This window comes from Aptenodytes forsteri, unplaced genomic scaffold (assembly GCF_000699145.1).
Source record: "Aptenodytes forsteri isolate BGI_AS27 unplaced genomic scaffold, ASM69914v1 Scaffold193, whole genome shotgun sequence".
Classification (NCBI taxonomy): Eukaryota; Metazoa; Chordata; class Aves; order Sphenisciformes; family Spheniscidae; genus Aptenodytes; species Aptenodytes forsteri.
This window is the reverse complement of record NW_008795405.1, coordinates 10,586,107-10,596,111: the sequence shown is the minus strand read 5'-3', so window position 1 is coordinate 10,596,111 and position 10,005 is coordinate 10,586,107. Positions and strand designations below refer to the sequence as shown.

At 39.7% G+C, this 10,005-nt stretch overlaps 1 protein-coding gene across 1 annotated transcript in view; it reads right to left on the bottom strand.

Annotated features, from left to right (window-relative positions):
- Nucleotides 1-2,116: 2,116 nt before the first annotated feature.
- Nucleotides 2,117-10,005, bottom strand: part of SLC24A4 (solute carrier family 24 member 4) — a 107,486-nt gene continuing 99,597 nt past the window's right edge. Inside the window, exons 14-17 of the mRNA XM_009280788.1 lie at nt 7,034-7,148; nt 4,770-4,882; nt 4,063-4,128; nt 2,117-2,269 (exon numbers count right to left, since the gene is read on the bottom strand). Of these exons, the coding sequence (XP_009279063.1) occupies nt 2,117-2,269; nt 4,063-4,128; nt 4,770-4,882; nt 7,034-7,148 (447 nt within the window). The remainder of the gene's footprint in view (nt 2,270-4,062; nt 4,129-4,769; nt 4,883-7,033; nt 7,149-10,005) is intronic.

Genomic DNA, 10,005 nt, shown 5'->3' with positions numbered 1-10,005 from the left:
GTGGCGCAGCAGTATGCTGCATCTTCACAGCCTTTCTGCAACAGAAGACTCATGAAGATGAACATGAATTCCATCTCCTCAGCTTTACACTGCAGCAAAAATGTCTTGAATGCCTGGAAATGGGGTCACCGGCATACTTGAGATCAAATGTGTTTACTGTCATTTTGCCTATTCAATAAAGCATTTTAATAATGCTGTATTTGTTGCCATCTTTAGGACTGGCTAGTTTAACTACATAACTTCTTAATTAAGGTGAAAAACCCTAAATGGATACTAATACTGACATTTGTAACAAAGTGTAAAGCAAATAACAAATATGTTGCTCTTTTTTCCTTAGGATTACATTGAAAGGATCCAATTCCTAAAAAAATTCAACAGCAGAACACACTCTTTAATTTGTACCAAAATAATTTTTAAAATAGCCTTAATTGCAAACACATTGCCTGGTGTAAACAGTATTCCGCATGTGAGCTGGCTAAACAGAATTATTTTGTCAAAATAAGGAACTTTCTGATTTAGTGCTTATTTGCTAAGGTTTTATAGTATGTTCTCATTGACACAATAAAGGGATTTTTTATATATAGTCTTAAGTGCAAAATATTAATATATTTAAAAATGCATCAACCGTTAGTTGATAGATTTGTTTTGGTTTATAAACATTAAAAAATTAAAAAATCTATGTATAAAGTTAACTGTGCTTCTTTAGAAACTTTATGTGATCATTCATATACAGCTTTAAAATATTTTTAAATTTTAGTAGCAATTCAAAATACACTGTCTCAGTGATTTGCAATCATATGACTGCTATAATGTGGAATGTTACCCATTAGTTTTAATACTCTGGGACAGATCTTGCTGTCAATTACATCCAGAGTAATTCCTTATATCAGATTTATGCTGGTGGAAAGGATATCAAAACTTGGCTTCTACTGGGGCTTAAAAAGAAGTATATCATGCTTCAAAACTTGCATGCAATCAAATCAAGGACCATATTCTCTTGACAGATTTGCTTTTGTCTAGGTGTTTCTTATTTGCACTGCTCAATGTCAGACACTCATCTTCATTAAGCTTCTGGGAATAAATAAAAAATGGAGAAGAATACACCAGCTTCTTGACTGATGAAATAAGCTTCTTCCTCCCACCAATCAAATAAAATCTAATCATAATCAGGGTGGGTTTTGTTGTCTGAAAGTCTGGATTATGTTCAGATACTACTCTCAGCTGATATCAATAACTGATAGTTACTGAGCACCCAGCTATATTTTATTTGTTTAGTTTCTTCTAAATTTACACAATGGGCTTACAAGGGCCAATGCAAAGTTTTTCTTGTGGTGTAATATTCCACAAATGTTAGTTTATATTTATGTATACAGCATTCCTCATTAATGGTAAAACATATTTTTCAAGTACTAATTTCTGCATGTAATTCTCTTCTTCAGTATGCAGATACTCTTTTAGTGTGCATCATCACAAGTGATACAACATAGAACCATTTCCTCTTCTTTCTCTGCCACATTGTTCATGTTCATTGAAGAGAGTGATATATATTCAACACTGCCATCAAAAACTGTCAGTGCAGTTCCTTTATAAGCAGAGCACTTGAAGGGGGAAATGATGTCCTCAACAGTGCATGCCATGATATGTGCCTTGGACTTTCTGGTCCTGTAGTCGAGATATTTTGACTGAGCCAAGAAAAGTTCTGAACTTGCCTCTTATTCTTCCATGGCAAGTAAATGTCAAAACCAAAAGAACTATAAAGATTTTTCTCCCATCCTCTTGCTAACCTTGGTGGTGGTGGTTGATTGTCTGCAAAAGGAGCATGAAAACCACAACAGAATATCCCAGAAATGGGTCATTTTAGAGTTCTGCATAAGATCCATGCAGCTTTATGACTGAGCAGCAATATCCAAAAAGGAGGAAAATGCTTTGGTTGCCTCGAGCTAGCATGTTAAAAGAAAGGTATTCTTTCCTTCCACACAGGTAAAAGTGCTTGTTAGCTGATGAAGCAGGAATGACACTCAAAGTACTGATGGAAAGAAGGTAGAAATGTAAAATGCCTCCTGTCATTTACAGCACGTGTAATCAGAAGAATTTCAGTCTCTCTCCTTGTTGTGGTTTAAAGTTCTTCTCGGCACATAGGGAAGTTGACAAAGGTGAAGACATTAAACTCTATCAATATAGAGAAACACAGGAAAACAGCATAAAGAAACAACACGTAGATGCCTAATTTCTTGTCAAGTTTCCACTTATTTACATGGATTCCAAACACCTGCAAGCAAACAAAGTGTTAGTTAATTAAGCCCCAATGGAGACTTTTGGAAACAACCATTATAAACTAAAAATGAGAGTCTTTTGAATTAAGAGATCCTGAACGAAGATAAAAATATGTTCTCAGTATTTTATAGATCAAAAAGGCAACCTATGTTTTTCTGATCAAGAAAAGGAATGTAAAAGCCCAAACTAAGAACTCAAACTTTGGCCTGACTCTCAGTTGTCCTAAGATCCTTTTACAAAATATTAAATGAAAGCACTTTAAGGCCCCTTCACAAGTTCTTTATGTAACTGAGAAACAGGCCCCTAGGTGCTCAGTTTCAGTCTGTGGTGCATTTTCAGTACATGGGGCACGTTCTAGTCAGGCAGCGCTCATTCATTGATTCAGTATGAACTAAAGGAATGCACTGAACTACATGAATGCCTCTCTCTCCAGTGTTCCCCTACAGATCCTTTATGTCCCAGTAGTACACCAGCACCTCATGTTCATTCTTTTAACAGCTTCAGATGAGGTGCTTTCTTTGATGTTTTGCTCAGCTCCAGAACTAAGGAGAGTTACAAGTTACAGGTAGCAAAGCAATGAGGTCCTCACGAAGGCATCTATTTTCAATGGTGTTGAGTGCCTCTGAGTTATTACTTGTTTTGCTCAAAACTCTCCACTGAGTTTTGCTGGGAGGGTCTGTGTGAATCAGGGCATCCAGCAGAATAAATGACACAATAATAGATGCTTCAAACTCAGGTGATATGGCTTCTGCTATGAAAAGACTCTTCAGAAAAGCATGAACAGCTAGCATAGTAACACATCTGCATAATCCCCCCATTTTTTTCCAAAGTGCTGATTACCAATATGCATGCAGCAACGTCCGATACAAATGTCTACAGAACATCTTTGTGGTTTTACAGGCACTGTGCAGTATGGTAGAACTGGGGATAAGAAAAGAAAAGAACAGGCTCCCACAGCTTATATATCAGATGCATTAGGATGTTAGTGGCAGAGTGAACAGCCCTGGTCATTCTACCACTTAAGTCGTGCACAGGTGACGTGGAGTTTTGTAAGACCTAGTCATGCAACAGTGTGAAATCTCCAGTGATGATCCCCTCCTCCACAGAGCCTCTACAGAGCCTCCACAGGCAATCAGTGAAAGACGTTAGTATAAGTGGATATTTTTATACCTTTGGGATTTGATTCTTCCCACAGAGGTTCCCTGGGAGTCAGCAGGATCAGACCTTAAGTACCAGCAAAATTTACTTTTGAAACAGAATTATCGTTTTACCTTAACAAGTCATGTGTTACAAGGGTAAGTGTCTTATGCTGAGTGACATTTAGCAAGCCTATTCAAAGTCCTGAGGTTCACAGTCCTCACAGACTAGTCTTCATTAAAGGTTTTGGCTACAGCACTTGGTTAGTCCAGGCTGGTTTTGGAAATCAGAGAAAAGGGCAAAGGGTGATGAAGCATACCTGGGTCTTGTCCCACCATAAAGTAGAGACAGGCCTGGGGTATGCAGCTGGACACAGGAGCACAGAAGTATTATTGGATCCCACAATTTCAACACTGCCACTGAAATCAATGGGACCTACACGCATCCAGCATCTCTTGCACCAAATGTCAGATTTCAGTCCTCACTGAGGACAATGGTAGCTCTTCAACTCATGGTATTGCTAGAAGAATGATACTTTACAAGAATCAATGCTTCGGGGATAATAAGTATTTCCATTTTATACTTCTATAACATGTAAATACCTAATAAGTATTTTGCAATTGGAATACCTGGAGACACTCAAATACTTACAGTAAGCGCCACTGATCCTAGCAAAAGTGCAACTGAATAGACCAGTCCTTTGCTGTTTATCTTAACCTGTGAGAATTAGACAGAGAAGAGACCTTTAAAATGTTCAGCATATAACTGTGCTTTGGAGATCAGAAATCAACTTACTGATTTACGGTCCACCTTCTGTTTTGAATATGTTTTGACTTACACATTTTAAACCATGCAAATTCATGACAGATTTACCATAATGAAGAATGGGAAGATTAAGGAATCAAAACAAATGTATAAGTAATCCCACCTCCATTAAAAAAAATCAGCATTTACAATGGATTTTATGTTAAAAGATTCTCAGGAGAGAGAGATATGCTGTTATTCTCATCTTACAGAAAAAAATACTAAGCCACAGGGAGACAGACAGGTGTACTTGAAGCTGTGGAGCGAGAAAATGACAGAGCCATGAACAGATATTCACAGCGCTATTTTTCTGCTATACAGTATAATGTACTCCAGTTGACAAACTGGGAATTAATTGCAGCTTGTGGAAGGAGAATTGCTTCCTTAACTCCTGGTTCCTTGGCAAACAAATAACACCTTATTTGTCAACCAATAACATGCTCAGCAGGTTGTTGTTTGGTTTTTTAAATTTTATTTGCATGCTTTCTTTTTAGGATTTTTTTTTTTTTAAATAGACAAAAAGAACAAATTAAAGATTTGCCAAGTATACATACAGTTGATCCACAATCAATCACCATGGTCTGCAAACCCCATGGAACACCAAGGCCCACCAGAATGTCAAAGACATTGCTCCCTACTGTGTTGGATACTGCCATGTCACCGAGGCCTGCAGAGAAAAAAAAAAACAACTCTTGTGTAAAAACAAAGTATAGGACCATTACACTGTGTACTAGAGGAAACTAAAGGGGAATGATCTGCATTGATCCAAGCCCCCTTGGACTGGCCAGAGTATCTGAGGTAGGGAGATAATTTCCATAATCTTTGCATGACTTCTGAAAAAAGTGTGCAAAAATTGCTCACTCCAACTACATCTTCCTTGTGTCTTGGAGAGCCTTTACTGGGTGTGTGGTATCCATTCAGCATCCGAATTCAACGCCAATTAAAAAAAACAAGTCTTGTTCTAGGTAGCCTGCAGCCACAGGGAACCTGGAGATTATATACTGGATTTAGTATGTGGACATGTGGCCTTTGTCTCATGTGAATGATGAAAAGTGATCCTGAAAAGAACCCAACCAGATAGTAGTCAAAGATATTAGGCACTTCTGTGGGGCTTAATCAGCAATGATTCCACTTCAGGAACAATAAAATGCTACAGGAAAGGAAAAAAAGAGTGAATGGTGGTCAAGTCCCTAGGCATTACTTGAAATCTACTCCTAATGCTCATCACTGGCTGGCATCTCATTCTGCACCAGCATCAATGGATGTGAGGAAGGCAGAATTCGTCTCTGCCCCTGCTAATTTCCATTAGGCACTGGCCTAACTATTGAATCACTTCCACAAAGTGAATACTGGAAAGGAAGAGGAATTCTGACGTAAATGGGATGTGTCCCACAAATACTTTGAGAGTACACAGAGTGGCGACAGGCACTACCACACCATAAGTACAGTATCTTCTTGCAGGAAGCTGCTGAGAGAAGGGTTATGTTTTGGATCCATATTATGATAGTGCCCATCTCTACTTTTTATATATTTGTCTGCAATCTGTCAAAAAACATCTCTCTTGAATCCAGGTAGTGCAAAGTCCCTGTATTGTCTTTGAGAGAATGGTGCTGCTTTTTGCCAAGCTAGTACTTACCTTCACTTTCAGAGGAAACAAACCCTACAGTAGTTTTGCCTAATACTAAAGAAGAACTAATCTAAAGAAGCAGTCTGTTCATTTAAAAATGTAACATGTTTTCCTTCTGTTCTTGCAAAAGTCTGTTCACTTTAATAAGACATATGGAAAACTAATTTCGTAGGAACGTGGCTCCATAAGAATCCTGAATACTTTTTTGTACTGCTTTTTGTGAGGTTTTCCTGCACACAACATATAATACAACCTGGAAAATGAAATATTTTAAATACATAATTATTTTCAATCAAGCAACATTTAACAGCACTACTCCTATCTCAAACTACAAAGGTGGGGCTTTTGAGTACTTAATTTATCACTTCAGAACCCTTGTTGTTTGCCCAATGATGTGTGCTGGAGATCTCATTATCTGGAAAAAAAAGACTGTGGCAATTGGAATAGTGGAAAAGAATACAATTAGGACCTTTTCTTATTCTACTACAGTACAGGAGATCACACTGTCAGGTTTAATGTTTTTCAGCAACAGGAAGGGACGTGGCTACAGGTATTTCTCAAGTGAAAAAGGAAATGTAAAGAACCTTAATCAAAACTTAAAGATACATGAGAAAGCCTTTGACAATTTCAGTTGGAAAGCTGACAAGGACATAGCTGACATTTATCTAAAACCCTTTCCAGTGCGGCTATTCATATGTCCCAATGGGAAAGAGGTCTGCATTTGGATGAGAAGTATGCCTGGAGCAACATCACTTCTACCAGATCCTCTTAAACCACTTCACTTCCCTGGGTTCGAGAGGTCTTCTAGAAATCAGTGTAAGTTTTACATGGACAAGTGCTGGTCAGCATATATTCTTTGATATAGTTTTTAATAGCTGATATTCCAGTTTTGTCTACTACTTTTATCTTTTTACCCTGACTGATACATACCACGCATGGGATATCTGAGTGTTGAATGACCTTCTAGAATGCTAGGGTATGCCCAGTCCCAATAAGCAAAAGATAACAGGACAGGGATTATTTTTTTGGTTCACAATAATTAGCAAAGTGTTTTGGCTTTTAATGAGGCCCTGAAACAGTAAAAATAAAAGAAAAAAAGAATAAAATTGCATTGAGAATTTGTGTGTATAGAGGAAGCAAATCAGAGAGCATGTATGTAAGATTGCAGTTATGCTTCAGCAGACACAGTACCTTGTCTTGCTACTATTAAGCTGGCCATGCAGTCTGGGACGCTTGTTCCTGCAGCTAGGAAAGTAATGCCCATGATCACATCTGGTATCCCAAGGGTGTATCCAATCACAGTCACCTGAACAGTGAGGAAAATAGATTAACCTACCATATTTGGAAAGTCTCCTCATTCCAATACAGTTGTGGCATACTCTTAACTTTGATTTCTGGTGTGGACCCTAACAGGATTAGACTCAGGATACTTATCCTTGTCTGCAAATTAAATAATTGTGGAATAACCAGCCTAAAACCAACCCTGTGAAACGGAAAAGTACTTTGGGTCATATTATTCAACATTTTATGAGCAAACAAAAAGCTCCATTTTCTGTACTTCTAACAGGACATACTGATCTTTTAAGGAGGAGCACAGACATAACCCAAACTGTGGTGGGTTTTTTTTATTCCCAAGAATGGCAAGATTCTCGCTGGTCTGTTCTCAAAAGGACTGCAACCAACGTATGTTGTGATATAGGGGCAGAGATATAAAGAACTTATTTTATCCCAACACATGAAGAGGGAACCAGTTTCCTGCATGTCTTCTGATATAATCCCAAAGTGAGCAAGTCTGGTTATATTGTCCCCTGAGAGTCCAGATGCAGCTTTAAAAGAGCTTAAGGAATGGCTGAAGCTTGTAGCAGAGCTTTTGGAAAGGACAGGGAACTGTATTTAGCTGGGACATCCGAAGAAGGCTGAAAAAGCGTCAAGAAAAAAGGCTGAACAGGCAGCTGAAAAGGAAATAGCCTTGTGAGAGTGAGAAGACAATTGGGGACAGGCAGCTGTTTCCCTGCTGAGACTGCTAAGGGTGGACGTCTTTAAGGCTCTGTGTTGTTTTCTTGACATGGTTTGCCAGTCTCTTACATGAGGAAAACTGCACCCTTCACCAAAGAAAAGGTGTATTTTAGGAACCCGCTCATAAACCTTATTCTCAGGGGAAAGCTGTGACTCAGAAATAGGAGTGGGCATGATTCTCTTGCTGCAAGTGGTAACGGGGTATTAAGGTCTGGCTGCCTCTTAAAATAAGCTGTGTTGCAGCCTTCATGAGCACATCTCTCATTTGTGAAGGGGATATCTACAAATGGAACCAAGGTACAGAGCACGGCCTGGCAAAGGACATATGGTATGAAATGAATGTGTGGCTTTGGCACCATTATACCAGGCAGAATGAGTGGCTGGCATATGAATTTCTCCAACACAGTCTATGTTAAGAGAAAAGAGGATTACTTTACAATGCAAAACTTACATAGAAAGTTGCAAAAAGTATACAGAAAACACAATCTTCCATGAGAGGAAACATAATATAAAGCAGTTCACAAACGCCTGACACATTTGAGGAAGGTAGAGATGCTCTCCACCCAAAAAAGATTTTACAGGTAAGAAGCTCATGAACAAAAATTCTTCCATCTGCATGACTAGAAGAGCGCATATATATATATATGTGACTATGAGTGTATATATGTGAGACTATATATATATTCCAGCATGAAACCAGCTGGTTTCTTCACTGTATTTTCCTTTAAAAGGAAAAATGGGCATATAAATTCTTCAGCAGCACCTATCAATCTTCCAGTTATAGGTATATACAACTTTTTGGTTTTCCATCTTTTCGCATAGAAAAACGTAACTTTCTATACTTCAAATTAAGCCAAATATAGCTTATTTTTCCATCACAGAAACTATCTGAGGAGCTTTCCTATTCATGCCTCTTCTCTGACTGAAAATGCAAACTTGAGAAACTTAAAGAGGGTAAGAAAGAAAAAATAGGGACTTATTCAAATCTTCCAGTAAGCGTGCTCCTGAACTGACAACAATTTACAGATCTACACCTGATACACTGCTTGAGGCCGGTCTTGTTCAATGTCTTTATCAATGATCTGGAGGAGGGGATTGAGTGCACCCTCAGTAAGTTTGCAGACGACACCAAGTTGGGCGGGAGTGTTGATCTGCTCAAGGGTAGGAAGGCTCTGCAGAGGGACCTGGACAGGCTGGATCGATGGGCCCAGGCCAACTGTATGAGGTTCAACAAGGCCAAGTGCCGGGTCCTGCACTTCGGCCACAACAACCCCATGCAATGCTACAGGCTTGGGGAAGAAGCCTGTAGCATTGCAGGAAGAGTGGCTGGAAAGCTGCCCAGCGGAAAATGACCTGGGGGTGTTGGTCGACAGCTGGCTGAACATGAGCCGGCAGTGTGCCCAGGTGGCCAAGAAGGCCAATGGCATCCTGGCCTGTATCAGAAATAGTGTGGCCAGCAGGAGTAGGGAAGTGATCGTGCCCCTGTACTCGGCACTGGTGAGGCCGCACCTCAAATACTGTGTTCAGTTTTGGGCCCCTCACTACAAGAAGGACGTCGAGGTGCTGGAGCGTGTCCAGAGAAGGGCGACGAGGCTGGTGAGGGGTCTGGAGAACAAGTCTTATGAGGAGCAGCTGAGGGAACTGGGGTTGTTTAGCCTGGAGAAAAGGAGGCTGAGGGGAGACCTCATCGCTCTCTACAACTACCTGAAAGGAGGTTGTAGCGAGGTGGGTGTCGGTCTCTTCTCCCAAGTAACAAGTGATAGGACGAGAGGAAATGGCCTCAAGTTGCGCCAGGGGAGGTTTAGATTGGATGTGAGGAAAAATTTCTTTACTGAAAGAGTGGTGAAACATTGGAACAGGCTGCCCAGGGAAGTGGTTGAGTCCCCATCCCTGGAAGTATTTAAAAGACGTGCAGATGAGGCACTTAGGGACATGGTTTAGTGGGCATGGTGGTGTTGGGTTGACGGTTGGACTTGATGATCTTAGAGGTCTTTTCCAACCTTAATGATTCTATGATTCTCAAAGATCTAGGGCAAATAGAAACATACCAGCAATCATAATACTCTTCACTGAGAAGGATCTTCTTGCATTATTCCAGTCTACTCGAGGTGTTTTACACCACTTCTGAGGCTTCAAATTTTGCCATC